The 18,495-nt window shown below is 44.8% G+C and overlaps 1 protein-coding gene and 1 pseudogene across 4 annotated transcripts; one reads left to right on the forward strand and one right to left on the reverse strand.

Moving 5' to 3' along the window:
• Nucleotides 1-5,063: 5,063 nt before the first annotated feature.
• LOC131910702 (acylcarnitine hydrolase-like) lies at nt 5,064-12,257 on the reverse strand. Of its 4 annotated transcripts, none has more exons than XM_059262594.1 (12): nt 12,182-12,257; nt 11,371-11,581; nt 10,094-10,235; nt 9,295-9,428; nt 8,955-9,213; nt 8,072-8,170; nt 7,707-7,847; nt 7,507-7,587; nt 6,756-6,900; nt 6,264-6,401; nt 5,825-5,897; nt 5,064-5,412 (listed from the first exon to the last, which is right to left on the reverse strand). In XM_059262594.1, the coding sequence occupies exons 1-12, from the start codon at nt 12,255-12,257 to the stop codon at nt 5,226-5,228; spliced, it is 1,686 nt and encodes a 561-aa protein (XP_059118577.1). In that variant the 3' UTR covers nt 5,064-5,225. The 4 variants fall into 4 exon arrangements, with proteins under 4 accessions (XP_059118577.1, XP_059118578.1, XP_059118579.1 ...); XM_059262595.1 differs by having other exon boundaries at nt 8,072-8,166; nt 8,951-9,213; XM_059262596.1 differs by lacking the exon at nt 8,072-8,170.
• A 4,365-nt stretch (nt 12,258-16,622) lies between these two features.
• Nucleotides 16,623-17,054, forward strand: LOC131911110 (methionine-R-sulfoxide reductase B1-like; annotated as a pseudogene).
• The last annotated feature ends 1,441 nt before the right edge of the window (nt 17,055-18,495 follow it).

Consider the following 18,495-nt stretch of genomic DNA (forward strand, 5'->3'; position numbering starts at 1 on the left):
AGCCGACTCATGCAATGAGCACAGGACCCAGTGCCAGTGCCTGGATGCCTCCCAAACAGATCAGGCCAATCAACTGTCTCACCCACTCAGAGGGCCTGATCCAGTTAGGAAGATAGGGATTGGATACTGTTCTCCTGGACATTTTTGGACCTTCTGACCATTCCACCTCCAGGATATACCTCATCGTCAAACATATTTACAGATGTCCTCAGCAAGTGAACATGAACCTAATAGTATCTCCAGGCCCTGGTGCATGGGGAGAAACTTCAACAGACTTCAACACACACACACACACACACACACACACACACACACACACACTCAGGCTAGAGTGACTAAGGGACAGGTCTAGATCTCCTTAAAAATGTCACTCACCACTTCTGAAATAGATAAATGGGTGGATTGTACTAAATGTCAGTCATAGGTGACACTCAATTGTGCTAATTCTCTAATGTAATGATATTAAGAACTGGGACAGTTAGAAGGTTGTGAAGTCATGGGCACAATTGTTTATACCTTCTATCCTCTGAGGACAAGAGTTACAATCTTTGGGCTAGATAATTAGCCCTTGCCACACAGCAAATCTGCCAGCATCTTGGACCTAGACTTCTGCATCTCCAAACTTAATGAACAAATTTTTATTGTTTATAAGCTACAAACTTATGATATACAAATAGCCATACAAACATATTTATATATAATTATTGATATGTAAGGCCTAATGCCCCTGTATCACATGGGTTATTCTTGGAATCCTGAGCTCATGCATCCTCCTGTCTCTGCCTTCCAAGTAGCTGGGCCATAGGCATTTGTGTCAGCACAAAACTTGAAGCTTAAGATGATTTTGCTATAGCAGCAGTATTAGGCAAAATTCCCTAAGGGAGCAGAAGAGATAGAATGTGCATATGTTATAAAGGGGGATTTACAGCCAGGTGGTGGTGATACACACTTTCAATGCCAGCACTTGGGAGGCAGAGCCAGGTTCATTTTTGTGAGTTCTCTGTGAGATTGAGGCCAGCCTGGTCTACATAGCAGTAGAAGGTCAGCCTGGGCTGTTACACAGAGAAACCTTGTCTTGAAAAGGCAAAAAAAAAAAAAAAAGAGTGGGGTAGGGTGGGGTGGGATTTACTAGAATGACTGATTTATATGAGAAGGGCTGGGTACTCTAATAATATCCATCTGCACCCTAAAGAGGCTTAGAACACCTGTAGTTGCTTAATTCGTGAAGTTCAGTGCCATAGTTCCAATCTATCATTGAAGACTTGGAAGATTCTCGCAGTCTCTAGTCTTCAACACACATTGGAAGGCTGAAGAAGCTGGAGTCAGATGTCATCAACGGATGGTATCATCATCAGCAGAGTCAGTTAGATTCATTCACCAGGAAGAGGCAGAGGCAGGAAGGCAAGGAACACTGCTGTTTACATGGACCTCTTTATGTGTGGGACACACTGTGGAGGAGGTTCTTCTCCCCTCAAATAATCCTTCTTGGAAATGCTCATCAAGTCCCATCCAAAAGTCTGTCTCTTAGTTAATTCCAGATGCTATGAAGTTGGAAATACTTTCAATGTTTCTACTGGCATGGTATAATAATGGCTGTGCCTGACTTTACCAGTCAGCAAAGCATGATGTCAATTTAGTGTTTCCCTTCAAATTATCTGTTCTCCCAGTCCTGGCCTAAGCAGATGTTCTCTCCTCCCTCAACTTCCCTTCTGAAGAAACAGCTGGGTTTTTGGAGATGGACTGTCCCAGCTCTTCTAAGAACAAAGACATGGAACTAGATTTTTGTGTTACCTGAACATCCCAATGTGTCTTAATCACTAGCAGCAGGAGCCCAATAATGAGCTCAGGCTGCAGTGGGAGAATCTGGTAGCAGCACTCCTGGAGGGTATCCTTCTCTACACATGGTTTCCAGGATGGACAATCAATAATCTTAACCTTGACCTCAATGGTCAGGCTGTCCTGGGGTTGGTATTCCTTGCACTGGATTTTAAAAGGGAGAGTTTGCCATCCTGGGAGAACCTGACTTGTAGGGCAAGCAGATCAGAGGTAAGGAGGTAGGGCATATCAGGGTCTCTAGCATAAAGGATCTGGCCTCCTAAGGACAGAGAGAAAATGTTTTGGGAGAATTCATGAAGCTAGAGGAGAATTTGGCACATTTGTTTTTTTTTTTTTTTTTTTTTTTTTTTTTTTTTTTTTTTTGCTTTTTTCGAGACAGGGTTTCTCTGTGTAGCTTTGCGCCTTTCCTGGAACTCACTTGGTAGTCCAGGCTGGCCTCGAACTCACAGAGATCCGCCTGGCTCTGCCTCCCGAGTGCTGGGATTAAAGGCGTGCGCCACCACCGCCCGGCCAATTTGGCACATTTGTATAATGATATAAAATAAAAGAGAGGATATTAATTAGAAAGGTAAAAAATATCTAGTGACAGCAAAGAGGAAAGAATGAAAGTCATGTATATTGACAATCAAGGAGAAAGGGGTTATCACAGGGGCCAGAAGGTTTCTGTGGAAACTGTGGAAGTGAGGAGAAATCCCCCATACATGGACAAGTGCTCAGGGAGATGAGAGATTCAACCTCTATTGTACATGTATGGACCTTCTGACACCCCCACCCTGCTACTAAGGACTCACCCCATATTCAAACATCTTCACAGATGTGCTGTGATCATTGCCATGTCTACCGAAACTTTGGAAGTAAATACAGACCCCAGGAGACACAAAGTAATTAATTTGGTTCTTCCAGACACACACAGACACATACACAAATGTCCCACATATACACTCACATAAATGTATCTCATGCACACACACACATGCATGCACAAAACCTGATATACACATATGGGCACACAAATGTATGCATGCACATATGTGTACACAATTGTATACAAACACACACACAAACAAACAAAGCCACATACACACATATGTATAAAAGGGTATGTATGCATGCATGCATGTGTGCAAACAAATGCATGTCTGGTGCCCACAGAACCTAGCAGAGGGAGCTAGATCCCTGGAACTGGAGTTATAGACAATTGGAAGTCACCATGTGGGTGCTGGGAGTCAACCCTGGGCTCTCTGAAAAGCAGCCAGTGTTTTTAAACTTTGAGCCATATCTCTAGCCCCAGATTGGTACTTTTTTATAAAAATTTGTGAAGATCTAAATTAGCTTATCTAATCAATAACCACACATTCAAAAAAACAAAAACAAATAGGTATTGGGGACTGGAGAGATGTTTCAGCAGTTTGCAGTACATACCGCTTCTAGAAGACTGCGTTCTGTTCCCAGCACCTGTATCAGCTTATAACCACTTGCAATTCTAGTTCCAAGGGATCTAATGCTGTCTTCTGGACTCCAAGGGCTCCAGAATACATGTGTCATATACTTACACAGACAATATACACATTCATGAATAAAAATAAAAATAAATCCTTAGAAAAATAAGACAGGCAAAGTGAATTCTGTCTGTAATCCCAGCACTGGGGAAGCCTAGGCTAGATGATGGTAAGGGCAATGCTAGCTTGAGCATGCATACACACACACACACACACACACACACACACACACACACACAAATACACATACACAAATACACATACACATGCAAATACTGTCCCAGGCTGGAGGAGATAATAGATACTTAATCCTACTTCTCACACAAAATTGTGCCAATAAGTACTTTGGAACAGAATAGATGAATTGGCTTCGATGGTGCACAGGGTAGAAAAAAGAAATCAAAACTGATGAATGGACAGATTATATCTTAACTGAAATTATAATTGACATTTAATCTACAAACGCAACAACTAGAGACACTTTAGGATGTTTTCAAATTCAGTGAGTGACATGTGAACCTCTAAATGTTGTGTTTTGAAAGTATCTATGAGTCATATTTCTATATTGAAACTTAGACTCCAATATGATGTTATTAAGAGTGAGGCCTATTGGAGACCTGGGTCATGAGAACTACTAATTATCCCATCTATCAGTGAAAACACAAGGTATCATCTTTGGGTAATACAGTAATCCTGTTGGTATCTTTGGACTTTATGGTCTCCAAAAGTATGAAGCTAATGAGAGAGGGCATGTGATTTTGACACAACTCACCCATATGATATGAGTTCTTCTAAGAACCTACATCAACATTTTCCAAAGCTTCTGCTTTACTTTGAGAGGGTTTTGGTCATGACAGTTAGGGTGTTTGGCTATCCGATCACCGGAGGAGGTCAGTTCGGGCTTTCTCTCAACCATTACCAGTAGTCTATTGTGGAGGTATCTTTGTGGATTTCTGGGGACCTCTCTAGCACTTTGCTTCTTCCTATTCCCATGGGGTCTTCATTTATCATGGTTTCTTGAATGACTGATGGAAGTGGATGCAGAGATCCACGGCCAGGCCCCAGGTGGAGCCCCGGGAGTCCAATCGGTGAGAGAGAGGAGGGATTGTATGAGCAAGAGATGTTGAGACCATGATTGGAAAAAGCACAGGGACAAATAGCCAAACTAGTGGAAACACATGAACTATGAACCAATAGCTGAGGAGCCTCCATGGAACTGGATCAGGCCCTTTGGATAAGTGAATCAGTCAATTAGCTTGAACTGTTTGGGAAGGCCCCAGGCAGTGGGACCGGAACCTGTCCTTAGTGCATGAGCTGGCTTTTTGGAGCCTGGGGCCTATGCTGGGACACTTTTCTCAGCCTGGGTGAAGGGAGAAGGGGACTGGATCTGCCTCGACTGAATCTACCAGGCTGAGCTGAATCCCCAGGGGAGTCATTACCTTGGAGGAGATGGGAATGGGGGGTGGATTGGGGGAAGAGTGGGGGGGCAGAAGGAGGGAGGACAGGGGAATCTATGGTTGATATGTAAAATTAAATTAATTACAAAATTAAAAAAAGGGGGTTTTGGTCTTAGAGAAGAAGACCACATGGATGAGAGCTTAAGGAAGGAAGGCTAGAAGGGGCCTCGTACCAGTAGAGTGTGAAAGGAGATGGATACTTTGGGACTCACAAATCCACACTGTTATTGGAGCATTTATTGAGAGGGTCTAACAGAAGATGACCCAGCAGGATAAAGAGTCACATGCACAGGATTTGTGATAAATGTAGAAGAACGGACAAATGCAAAGGCTATGTGAATGTTAGAATCAACCCAGGTTTCTCAATATTATTGGGAACCTCAAGCTGACCCCATCAGCAGGAAACCCCATATACCATTCCTCACACAGGATGCTAAAGCTCTGTGTGATTGTCCTGAGTGCCCTGTATCTCCTGGATCTTCTGGGGCAGAGTCTTGGTCCAGAACTGCAGCCTTCTGGCCTTCAGAGCTCGGTCCACAGCAGGCTTGATGTCCAGCTGCAGGTACTGCTCATCATGGTCTAACATGGGCCAGTAGGGTAGACCCTCGCTGTTGGGGTTCCTGTGGATATGCCAGCCAGTGGGGAAGGGTGAGGTCACTCTGATACAAAGACTGACCCCCTTACTTGGGTCATGACAGTAGAACAATTAGGCCAAAGGTTAAGAGGGCTGATAAAGGGATACTGATAAAGGGATAGAAGTGTCACCCACTAGTTTCTGCCCATATGAGGGAAGGGAACCTGAACTATTTTATGTCTCTCTTTAAGAAACAAGATCTAAAGAGCAGTATCATATCACTATGGCCCACCAGCCAGTATCTGATAGCTAGAAAGTATCTGTATAAAGGTGCTATTGGGTAGAGAAAACTCTATCATATGATGGAAGATCCATGCATGCTAAAGAGATCACCACATAAAAGGGAGCCCTAGATAGGGATCCACACCTGGAGGGTTGAAAGAGAGGTGTGTTCTCACCCATGTCTTGCAAAGTTGGCCCAGTACTTCATCATCCTCCTGCTCAGTAGCTTCTCCTCCTCAGTGAAGTCAACTGGAGTCATGAGGAAGGTAAATGTTGAAGTCCCTGTCACCTCACACAACTGCCACCTCATGCTTCACACTGTTGTCAGACCCAAACCTATCGGCTTTGTTATCTCCTGTCTTCACTATACAGAATCCATGATCCATGCATGCCTCTAATTGAATTCATGTCCCAATGTGCTGTCATCTCTATCATAGGCTAGACTGGAATGTGTCCAGATTCTAATCCCAGTTAATTTTTTAGGCTATGATATGGTATATATTTGATTTTATTCTCTCCCAGAGCCTAAGTTTCCTCAAATGGACTGAGAATTCAGGACACTTCAGGCAGTTATCTCTGACTTCATTTACTTCAAAGAAAATAAAGAACACTCACTTTTCATGCCAAAGAAGAAAGGCCCAAAGACAAAGGGAACTTCATCACCATGGTCAGCTTTCACATGGGGTGGCCTGATACTCTTGAGGAAGCTGGGTTGATGTTCGAACTCGTAGAAGTAGACAGGGGCATAGGAACCTGGAGGTGGGTACAAATGGTGACTTAGTAGCCCCTCACCTGAAGTTCTGAAACAGATTTGATAACAAGATACCTTGATATGAAGCTACCTGGAATCATCAAAGTTAAATGGGAGGAGCTCCAGGCTGGAGCACTAGCTGTGGAAAAACCCTTGGCTACAGGATGCTCATAGCCTTCCAGTTGAGTTGTTTCAAGAGTCAACAGAGTATCAGTCACCCATTTTCTCTTCTGTAACTAGATGTCACTCTCTTTAACTAGACATGAAAAAACCTGGATACCACACTGCTCCACAGTGCTCACCCGTGACCCACACCTGTGAGCTGATCCTCTAAGCCTTGTTACAGATGTACTCACGCTGAAAATGTGCTACTTGCAGTGCAGGGATCCCAAACATGAAGTCTCCCATCATCTCTGTGAACTGTATTTGGAGGGCTTGGGGGTCCTCAGTATTTCCCATGTACTCTTTCATTAGCAGGTCACTACACTCAGGAGGCAGCATCTACACCAAGGAGAGCAGGAAGAATGAGGTTAGGCATGTTGTTGGTTAGGTAGGCAATAACATGTGGTATGGGGAGAATAGGGACTGGGATGAAGTAGGGTATAGGTAAAAAGGCTTATGCTCTGAGGTCACCCCACACAGAATCACACATATATACTGTGGTGGTTTGAAAGAAACTAGCCTCCAAAGAGAGTGGTGGCACTATTAGGAGGTATGACTTTGTTGAAGTAGGTACGGCCTTGTTGGAGGAAGTGTGTCACTGTGGAGCTGGGCTTTGAGGTCTGATATGTGTTCCAGCCACACCCAGTGGTTCAGACCACTCCCTGTTGCCTGGGAGTCAAGATGTAGGAATCTCAGCTCCTTCTATAGCACCACCTCTGCCTGCACAGCACTGTCTCACACCATGGGGATAACGGACTAGACCCCAGAAATTGTAACCCCCCCCCAATTAAATGTTTTCCTTTATAAGAGTTTCTGTGGCCATGGTGTCTCCTCACAGAAATAGAAACCCTAACTGAGACATATACTGACCTTTATTAATAGGAATCTTTCTGAGAAGGAGATATGAGGGACCTCTCTATTTGGACAGGACCAGAGGTGTCTCACCATTTGTACTGCTGTATTCTTCAGAACAGCCTGCAGGTTCTCTCTCGTTATTTCCTTTATTGTCTGAGAGGAGCCCAGGGCCTGGGAAGCAGAGGACACTGTTAAGTGTGGGATCTGATGGACTTGGATTAAACATGTATTGAGTTTCTGCTGCTTAGCATGAGTGTCCAGACTCCCAGAGGATTGGAACAGAGACTCACCATGGGGACAATGAAACCATACTCATCATTGTTGAAACCTATGATGCTGGGGACAGGGCGAAAATCCACAGAAGCCAACAATTCTTGGGGATGCCTGGGAAAAAACACTCCATCCACCACAGCAGGGATGGTCTTGAAAACCTGAGAGGCATTAAAATTCAATGCTGAAGGTCAATGAAATACATATGCTGATATCCACTGAGTTACTGCTACCATTTTCTCATTTCTCACTAGTTTCAGGGTGCTCTGCTCACTCTGGAAGGGAATCTACACTTGGAACAGTCTATCTTGGTGTTCATATTGTACACAGAACTAAAAGAACACAAAGAGTGATGAGGCTCTTCCACACAGACAATTATACGAACCTTACTAATGGCCAGAATCTCTGCTTCACTCTTGCCTCTCAGACAGCGCACCAGGTCCTCTGAGTCCGTGGTCTCACATCCAGACATGTTGGCCACTGTCTATTATAGAAACAAGCAGGGAAAGAATTTTCTCAATTTCAACTAGATGCAATTGCACCTAATTCTCACACTTACTGTGTGTTTTGTGTAGCTTGGAATAAGTATGAAATTTTTGTCCTAGTCCTAGTGCTCATAGGTGAGAGCTATTCAAAGTACCCTTTCTGTATGCATGCTTGTTCTTTTTGTTTAGGGTAGTTTTATTTTTCCCACCTCTTTTTCTGTGTTTTATGTATGAGAGAATAAGTGTGACAATGTTTGTATGTGAATGTCAGAGGACAAAGTTTCCTTTCTTCAAGGACCCCCACACCCTTTATTTGAGACAGGGTATATTCTTTTGCTGTCCCTACAATAGCTGAACTGCTCTGTGAATATCCAGGGATTCCCTTGTTTCTGTCTCCCACCTGACTACAGGAATAGTGAAATTATAGATACATGTTACTATCTCCAGCCTTTTGTCAATTCAGGACATTTGAACTTAGGTCCTCAGACTTGCACTCCAAGCACTTAAAAAAAAAAAACAACAAACCACTGAACCATCTCCCAATTGTATGTATTTTTTTTTTTTGCCAATGATTGGAGTTTCTAGGAGCAGTTTTCTAGTCAAATAACATACTCACACAGTATGAAATAGATGTGAGTGGAAGCTACTCCTAAATTTCTGAGAAATAACTGGGAAGAAAATGATTTCCCCCTGTCCTTATTTCCTCAATGAACAGAACGCCAGAATACCAGAAGGTGAAAGCTGAGGGGGCAGACTAGGGCTATGATGGTTGAGGGCACTCACTGTGTAGACCATCTCGTGGGTGTCAGAGATAAGGTCAGGCAGCAGGACCACTCCACTCTGCATGATGGCTCCGTGGAAGAGTCCTTTGGACATGGGGGACACAACAAGTGAAGACACACTTGTGCCACCTGCTGACTCGCCAAAAATAGTGACCTGGTCAGGGTTGCCTCCAAAGTGGGCGATATTCTGCTGGACCCAGCGTAGGGCAGCCACTTGGTCCAGGTAGCCCCAGTTGCCTCTGGCGTGCTGGTCTCCAGTGCTGAAAAGAGGAAGGGACGTGGATCACAGGGCTGTCTAGGTTCTCCTTAGCTGCCATTGCATAGCCCAGCCCTGGAATCACCTGAAGAAGCCCAGGACACCCAGACGGTACTGGATATTGACAACCACCACATCCTCAATAGCTGCCAGAGTGGATCCATCATACATGGAAGCCATGCCTACAACCAGTCCACCACCATGAATCCACACCATCACCTGAAGAAGTCAAGAGAGATGCCATGAAACGGCTAGCTAGCCCAACCTCTGCAGGACTGCTTACTAGAGTATCAACTGCTGTGCCTCTTTGCAGCTACACAAATACATAAAAATCCTCAGGACTTTAGATTCTTGGTCATGGCCAGGGGCCTCTAGTAGCCCCATCAGTGTATATCTAGTCCCTGTCCCTACCATGTATCTCAGTTCGAATTCAAAGCTCTATGTATAGAGTAATGTCATTATTACTCAGGTTTTTCATAGTGAACGAAAGAGGGGCTGTCTCCATGGACATCTTTTCAGATTAAAAAAGAAAAAAATCGTCAACTCTCATCGGCACAACAGATAATCCAAAACTACAAATGAGTGATATCAATGCTTTGGTCTTGAGCAGGCAAGTTGTTCTGCAGGGCTCAGTTTGTAGAATGAGACTTGGTTTTATCAAAGAGCCAGAGCCTTTGATCATGCAATGCTCTAGTGCTATGTGTACCTTACACAGGATTAGCTGCATAGTGTGGCTGAGAAGGCCTTTTTTTTCTTTTTGGACACAAACAGGGTGAGGCTTTTCAACAGAGTTCACACAGCAACGGAGCTTAGGTTGCTTTTCCTTTTCTAATCATCTTGAAAAACATACCCTGTCCCCAAACTGATCATGGCCCAACACTCACAGGCAGGTTAGAACCCTCATGGGCATGAGCTGGTGTGTAGATGTTGAGATGCAGGCAGTCCTCAGACATAGATATGGGAGGCAGGATCTGTTTCATATCCACCCTACCCTCTATATTCATCATATCAAAAATTTGCAGGCACCTGGTGGAAATAGCAGACAGATATTCCAAGTGTTTTATGGTGGTTAAAACCAAATGTGAGTCTGGATCTTTTCTCAATCACCTTTGGCTCCTGCTCCTTGTGATGCCCTGTTAACACCTATTCTCTCTCTAAAGTCCCTTCCCACCAAAGTAAAGGCCACAGATTCCATGAAAGCCAGATTTCTAAGGAGTCTTCCATTTGGCTTGGGCTTGGATATTGTTTTTCCCTAAGTCTCAGATATAGAGTGTTCTAGGTGTCTCTATGGGGATGATTGGCTGTATGTGGAGGCATTCACAGAATTACATAATAATAGAAAAGTGACCTAAACATTAGAAGGCATATAATTTTTTCCTACTCTCTGTTCCTGGATGTTGATGTGATGTGACCAGCTCCTGCAATTTTCCTTCACTGTGAATCTCCCCCCCCCACACATGATGGATTGTAATCTGGAGCCTATAATAGTAGCTTTCTCCCCTAAGTTGCTTTTGTCAGTATTTTATTACAGCAACAGAAAACAAACTAAGATTGCAATATTGGAGTGTTGTATCCACAGGTACTAGAGGAATTGGTGGACACTATTGCCCCAAAGAGCAGTGAGAAATCCTTCATCCCATGTACAGACTCTCAGGGAACTTCTTTTTCCTATACTGTCTCCAGAGGAAATTAGTTACATATTCTTGCTCCGTGGTTAGTGCACTTGGCCCTATAGGTTATCACAGTGACTGTGAGGATGGGGTTAGTGAGTATCCATAATGCTGCACTCCTCAGGACCTGAAGTCTATTCTACTGGATTCAGGGGGCACTCTCTGCTTAATAGGTCACATAACTCATGCCTAGAGATCCCTCCCATTGTGGCAGAGAACACTGGGCTCAATTTGAATCTGTGAAAAAATTTACATTTGTTCTGTCCTACAATACCTGCATCTAACTCCCTGTGGGTGTCCAGCACTGACAAAAAGGTGGTACAGTTGTTCTACTCAACTTTATCCCATGCACCAGAAAAACACTTGGGGCTCTTCTGCACTATGAGGGAAATCTACTATGGGCCTGAGATGGAGAAAAGATTTCAGCATAGCTCACAGCTTGGAGCAACTGTTCACCCCAGTGCCAGACACCCTCTGGGTCTATAACTTACATGGCTGGATATGAGGTTCCATCTCTTACACCACTCCATGGTTCAGGGGCTTCAGGCGGTGCAAAGCGCAGTGGTCCTATGGGTGGCTTGGCAAAGGGAATTCCCAGGAAGCTATGAACATCAACTTTGGTATCATTCACTTGAATGAGGCTGCCACGGACCTGGCCAGTGTTTGTGTTTCTGATGGGGCTGGCCTCTGATGAGTCCTGACCTGGGTGGAGAGATGCCCTCAGGGTTAGTCTTATGCAATCCGCTGCCAGCAGATTGTGTGTGTTACCAGGACACACAGCAGAAGAACTGTGTGTGGGTGTGAATGTTGGAGCTTGCCTATCACTCATGGCCAGGAAGCATTTCTATTACCCCTTTGAAGGTTGTCAGAACATTTCTCTGGCCAAAGAGGTAATACACTCAGTCATTTGGTCACATGAATTTGTGATTATTGTCATTCTTACCCAAAGGTCAGCAGTAGCTGCAATCATAGCCATATACTGAGGGAAAAATTTCTTCAACTCATTTTTCCTTTAATTGTCTAGCACTCTCCAGAGCTCTTTACATTGAACTGTCTCCTCACTATGAAGTGGCCTTTGACATCTCTGACCCTCCATGTGCTAGCAGGCCCACAGAATCTGTGGGCTTTGGCCAGGGAATTGGGAGGCACATGTTTCCCACACTTTTATCTATCTACTAGATTCTATCATTTCCCTCAGCCCCCATCCCTGGGCTTTCCCTTCCACAAACTCAGCCTCTGACTCTGCAGAATTTTGCAGCTCTGACTCTAGTCATTCCCCATTGCCAGTTCAGTGAGCCTCACCCTGCACATGGAGGAGGAGAAGCAGGAGCCCAAAGACCACAGCATTCAGCCAGCTATGAAGTTGATTCAGTGGCATGACAGCTCTCAGACCCGAGTCTGCTGCTATATAAGACAATCACGTTTCACAAACAGGAATCAGAATCTGTGAGCTTTGTCCAGGCAAGAGTTTAAATCCAAAGGATGTAGGCGGGAACTTGGTGTGGTGGGGCAAAGTCCTCATTGTAGGAGAACTGATTAGTCAGAAGTGATAGGAGCCAATGGCCAGGAGGCAGGGCAATTCACTTCTGCTATTTCTGTTCTCTCTTTGGCCTCCTGGAAAGGCACACCATGGATTCTGAAGATCTTCTAAGATCCTAGGAACCCTGTCCTCACTCCTGGGCAAAGAGTTGTAACAGGAGAAGTCAGAGGGCTTCTGTGAGTAAGTACTCACTCAAGATGTCATAGGAGAGACAGGTAAACGCAGGAGCTCTGAGTGTGACCTTTATCCTCAAGACTCCTCTGTGCTTTGAAGACTCGGTTTACTGAGCCTGCTTCCAGGGTTCCTGGTCCCTACAATGACCTTAGGGCCTACTTGGACACCTCTCTGTTAGGTCATAGTTGTTTGATCAAAACACACTACAATTCTGGTGCTTTTGAAGTCCACAGCCCCTATTCACACCACTCTCATGATATGTCTCCTCTAGTGGCCAGGTCCTGCCAAGATAAACTTCATAGTCATTTATGCATTTAACAAATATTTTTAAATGTTTGCATTTATTTATTAATTGTGCTCATCTACGTGTGTGTGTGTGTGTGTGTGTGTGTGTGTGTGTGTGTGTATGCTCCCAGGCCGTGGCTCACATATGGAGGAAAAAGGATGATTTAAGTAAGCCCATATTTTAATTCCATCATATGAAGCCCAAAGTGGAACTTAGGTCATCAGGGTTAGAGGAAAGTTCTCTTACAACCTCTTGATTAACATTACATGTAACCGTATGACAAGCACTTAATGGGGCTTGCTGGCTCCAACACTGGGATCAATCTGATGTCTCAGGAACTATGATAAACCTGAAAATATAAGTTTCAGAATCACAATAAAATGCTGACAGGATATATTAAAGAATGCAAGATCAGGAGTTCATACTCAGTCCAGACTGACTTCCTAGAGGACGTGGTGTGGGGATCAGTGTCAGACAGCCTTTCTTGCCACCTGAGAATTGACCTTGGCTCCAAATTATCTTCATTATTATCTAAATAGTAGTCTAGAGCCTCACATCATGGCACTGTGGGACTTCTTTCTTAGTGTATCTCTGACTGTTTCCCTGGCACAGCACAGCTCGGCTTTTCCTGCCTCCTCGGATCAACAAGGGCTCCTTTAATTCCATGTCACCTCTCCAATGCACTCTTGTCCTGTCTTAGCCTTTCTTTGCAGGTGTTCTCTCCACTCCAAGTTCCCAACTAAAGGAACTGCTGGACCATGAGAGTTGAGAAGTTTCCTGTTCTATAATCTCAGAAAGAAAGAACCAAATTCCTAATGTATCTTGGACAATGGATCCTGTGCTTCTCAATCCCAGACATGTTTGTAGCTCAGCTAGGGAAATCCCTATGTGCTCTGCTACTCACTGCACCGTCACTCAGAGGCCCTGTGTTGATGATGGCCGTGGCCATAGTAAAAATGTGAAATGAAGAAGACATTTAGGTTCTATTCTGTGGAGGGAGGCAGGGAGTGAGTAGGGAGAGCATGAGAGATAGAAAAAGAGATGAGAGAGAGAGAGAGAGAGAGAGAGAGAGATAGAGAGAGAGAGAGAGAGGACATGGATTAGTTGGCCCTCTGCTTATGTAGGAAGGTGGTAAATGTGACCCCAGCCTGGACTACATAGTGAGATAAGAAACATGACCTCTCCCCACCAAAGAAGAGGCTTAACATGCAAGTGACTCAGGCTGCAGCTGCTGAGGGAATAAATGGAGCTGAGACTCTGCAATGACAGGAGGGACTCTCAAGGACATTATGCAGGATGGCAGCTAGTCTTCAGTGGTTCCTGTTACAGGACATGACAGGAAGAGCTACAGTGTTCCTAAACCATAAGCAGGTGCAAACTGTAGCAACAGAAAGCAGTGCAGGAGGGCAGGGAGGGATTCTTGAGATGGGGGATGGTATCCATGAGCTCAGCTGCTGAGCCTCTGCTTAGCATTCCCCTCATCTGTGCCCTGGTTTCCATGACAGACAACACAGGAGTCTCTACCTTCATGCATAGGTCATGGTGCCTGATAGCTGGTGTTCAGTGCAGTGACTGAAACAAGGAGTCTTTGCCTGGGTAAAGTGGAGAACAAAGAGGACAAGTTGGTCAAGGGTAGAGGGGTGTGCAGGTCCCAGGGTCTAAAGAAAATGTTTTTGGGAAACAAAGGGCACATTGAAGACAATTTGGTATCATTGCAAACAACAAAATACAAGACACGTTGAATTGGTGGGCATGAGCAGTTTAAGTACAATACTAACAAAGAGAGATCTAAGAGTTGAAATTAAATGAAAATTCATCACATGGGACACACAGAAGAGACATGGTTCAGGAGGATTTATGGAAAACAGGAAGATAAGCCACACATTGAGAAGTCATCCGTTAAGGTGCCAAGGATAGGGATATCTTCTGCTAGACAAGCCTCTCCTACCTCACACCCATGACACACCAAGGATCTTCACACTCTGTACGGGTACTGGCAATGTTGTTCCATTAGAAACCTTAGTCATGTATCTGAAAATGCATGGCAGACTACACATCACAGACAGAGAACTTCTGTGGGGTTGGGATGAAGGAAGCACCTCATTCTGGCCCAGAGCTCAGAGCACATTCTCACCTCAGGGCTGTAAGTCCTTTGGGTCCCAGAACTTACATGGCTGGGTAGGAAGTCCCATCTTTCACACCACTCCATGGCTCAGGAGCCTCAGAGGGTACAAAGCACAGTGGACCTACAGGTGGCTTGGCAAAGGGAATTCCCAGAAAGCATGGACACCAGCTGTGGTGTCCTTCACATGGACGAGGCTTCCTCTAACCTGCCTGTGTGTGTTCCTGATGGGACTGGCTGAGTCCTGGCCTGTGAGTGGAGAGATGCCATCAGGGTTTGTTCTGTTCAGGCAGCTGCCACTTCCCTGTTGTTTCCCCTCATTTTCACTAGGGTACATGGGGAAGGGATTCAGGGTGTCTGAGTTCAGCTGTGGGATGTGGGTGTAGGACTTCCTTCCTTCTCTTTTTTCCTTCCTTCCTCCCTCCCTTCCTTCCTCCCTCCCTCCCTCCCTTCCTTCCTTCCTTCCTTCCTTCCTTCCTTCCTTCCTTCTTTCCTTCCTTCATTCCTTTCTCCCTCTCTCCCTCCCTCCTCCCCTCCCTCCCTCCCTCCCTCCCTCCCTTCCTTCCTTCCTTCCTTCCTTCCTTCCTTCCTTTCTCCCTCTCTCCCTCCCTCCCTCCTCCCCTCCCTCCCTCCCTCCCTCCCTCCCTCCCTTCCTCCCCCCTCTCTCTCATTCTCTATCTCTCTTTCTTTCCTTCCTTCCTTTGTTTGTTTTGTTTTTCTAGGCAGAGATTCTCTGTATAGCATTGGCAGTCCTGGGACTGCTCTGTAGACCAGGCTGGCCTCAAGTCAGGGAGATCCTCTTGCCTCTGCCTTCTGAGAGCTGGAATTAAGGGTGTGTTCATTCACTGCCTAGCTAAGGTAGGAGTTTCTTTATCCCCACCATGGCCAGAAAGATTGCCCATACCCCTTTCAGTGGTGCCTATACACATCTCTGGTCAATAAGGAGACATCCTCAGAGTCACTTGGCAGCAGGAATGCATTATTTTCATTGTTATCCAGAGTTCTGTAGTAGCTACACTCACATACAGAGGAAGGAACTGTCCCTTTGCTTTCTTTCCACACTAATGTGCAGGTTCAGTTGCTCAGACCTCTTTATACTGCAGTAGCTATTTTAGTAAGGGCTGTCACAGACAGAGAGACTTAAAATGTGACCATTAAAGTGATCTTAAAATATACATGGACCCCTTAGCCACATTCCCTATTTAACCTATATCTATAATTTGCAGCAGGGGCTTAGCAATGCCTTCAGGTTCCTGTGGAAGTATCAGGCACAGCTCATCCGTACATAAAGGAAGGGCTCTGTCTCTGCCAAACTGTAGAGTCCAGGCTAAAGAGTATTCTCATTTCTCTCCTGCCCCCTGGAGAGGGCATTGCAAGAATCATTACTATGATAGGGATGTTCTATTGGTTTAAAGCAGTAAATTAAAGAAGGACTGGGTACCAGTTTTCCCAGGCCAGGAAGTAGTTGCATATTCCTATAATCTCAGGCCTCTAGGCAGAAGGACTGTGTTGGGTTTCAGGGCATGTTGGTTGTGAAGTGAATTTTAGAACAATCAGTCCAACATAGTGAGACACTTTCTTAAAAAAAATCAGTAAATTAATACATGAAGCCTATCTCGTCATGGTCCTGCCATTCTGCAGCTTCTTCAGAGGCAAAGTTTTTCAGAATCACTTTGAGCCAGGTGTCTATGTGTGCGCCAAGTGTGGCTATGAGTTGTTCTCCAGTTGCTCAAAGTATGCACAATCATTCCCATGGACAGCATTCACTGAAACCATCTTGCAGATAGTGTGACCAAACACCCTGAGAAAAACCAACCTGAAATTTTAAAGGTATCTTGTGGCAAGTGTGGCATTGGGCCATGAGTTCCTGTATGATGTCTCCAAGTGGGGACTATCCTGATTCTGAATATTTAGCAGCTCATTGAAGTTCATCCCTAAAGGCAGAGAAGTGCCTACCTCCCTAGGCACTAAACTGTGCAGGAGATGGAATACCAATGGGGCTGCTGTGGCCAGCTCCTCCAGCCTTGATCACTGCATGATCTGCTCTGGTTAAATTCTTCTATGCCAGCCAGGGTGGTGATGATCTGTGACCTTCAGAAAGGGGAGTTGGCTCATGCCATGAACTCTTGCCTTGGACCCTTGTCTTCTGGCAGAGAAAACAAAACTCTCTTTCACAATCTGTGGATTCATCTTGCCTCACTCTGGGTTGGAAAAGTGACCATTGCCCCATTACCTGGCCAGTGCAGCAAAGGCCTTGTTCTCACCACTCCCTCCAGTTCATACCTGCAGTGGTGTTCTCTCAGAAGATAAGCCACTGTACCTTACTATATGTGCTTGGAAGCTCTTGACATCTGGGAGAGGTGGTGATGCTGAGACCCATGCTATCTTGATTCCTCTCTGGAGTGATCAAATGGAAATCAATAAACATGAAGCCTGGAAAAAATAAATGCATGAATAAATAAATAAATAAACAAATAGATGACTGATGGATAGATAGATGATAGACAGATGGATAAATAATATAAGGTATAGCTCTCTGCACCTATGTTTGGTACTGTGCTTACTTGGGGTGAGTACAGGAGGGAGCACAGGCTGTGGTGGAGGGACCAGAACTCTAACCTCACAGTAGCTTGGAGCTGTAAAACAGTGCACACCTGATCCCGTCCTTCCTCGAGACTCTTCCCACACATGGACATATACTTTTTGTAGGGCAGGGATCAAAAGGTGAATTCTGCCATGGTCTCTTAAAACTGTAGTTGGAGGGTCAGGGGGTCTGCAGTGCCTCATGGCTTCCTCTATCAGCAGGTCACCAAACTCAGTAATGACCTTGAAGACCTGAGGCCATTCAAAATGAGGGAATAAAATCAGGTCCCAGACCTAACTTTGGGTTTTCTTATATCTAAAAAGTGAATTCTTCTCCCACACTTATTAATTTATCCCATGATTCTCATATCCATTTACAGAGATTTCACACTTAGTGTAACTGATTCCAGTTCCTAATTTGCTTTGAAGATTTTAAGGTTAAAAGGTTATGGAGTTGGGGTAATTGTTTCAGAATAGTAAGGTCTCTTTACTCCATACCCATCGGTCCCCTTTCCTCACAAAAGCATTATTCAATAAAAGACGGAATCCCCTCTTCTCTTTTGCCTCTCAGGCAGTAAGCAGAGTGTCTGAGTACATCTGTTCACACCCAGACATGATGGATAGCAACTGTACAAGAATTATGCAGGGATGGACTGGCTCATTCTTCCAATATGAGAGAAGAAATTTTTCAACATTCTTAACTGTGTGTGCTCTGCAAATCTTACAGTGTACACTGTGTGCATTGTGGCCAGGATGAAACTGCTCTAACTTCCCCATGCTGAAAAGTGACAGGCATAGGAGCCATCCCACCTTCTCACATGATTCTAAAGACAATGGGGACCATTAGGTACAATTTGCTGGCTAAGGAGAATGCTCAACCTATGTGAGGCAGAGGGGTATGGATTATGTCC

The sequence above is a fragment of the Peromyscus eremicus genome, chromosome 5, assembly GCF_949786415.1.
Source record: "Peromyscus eremicus chromosome 5, PerEre_H2_v1, whole genome shotgun sequence".
NCBI lineage: Eukaryota > Metazoa > Chordata > Mammalia > Rodentia > Cricetidae > Peromyscus > Peromyscus eremicus.

Coding starts and splice junctions, on each gene's coding strand:
- LOC131910702 (XM_059262594.1), bottom strand. CDS start 12,257: ATGCCACTGAATCAACTTCATAGCTGGCTGAATGCTGTGGTCTTTGGG. Junction 7,848..8,071: donor AGATTCTGGCCATTAGTAAG/GTTCGTATAATT, acceptor AATGCCTCTCAG/GTTTTCAAGACCATCCCTGC. Junction 6,402..6,755: donor GCAAGTAGCACATTTTCAGC/GTGAGTACATCT, acceptor ACCCACCTCCAG/GTTCCTATGCCCCTGTCTAC.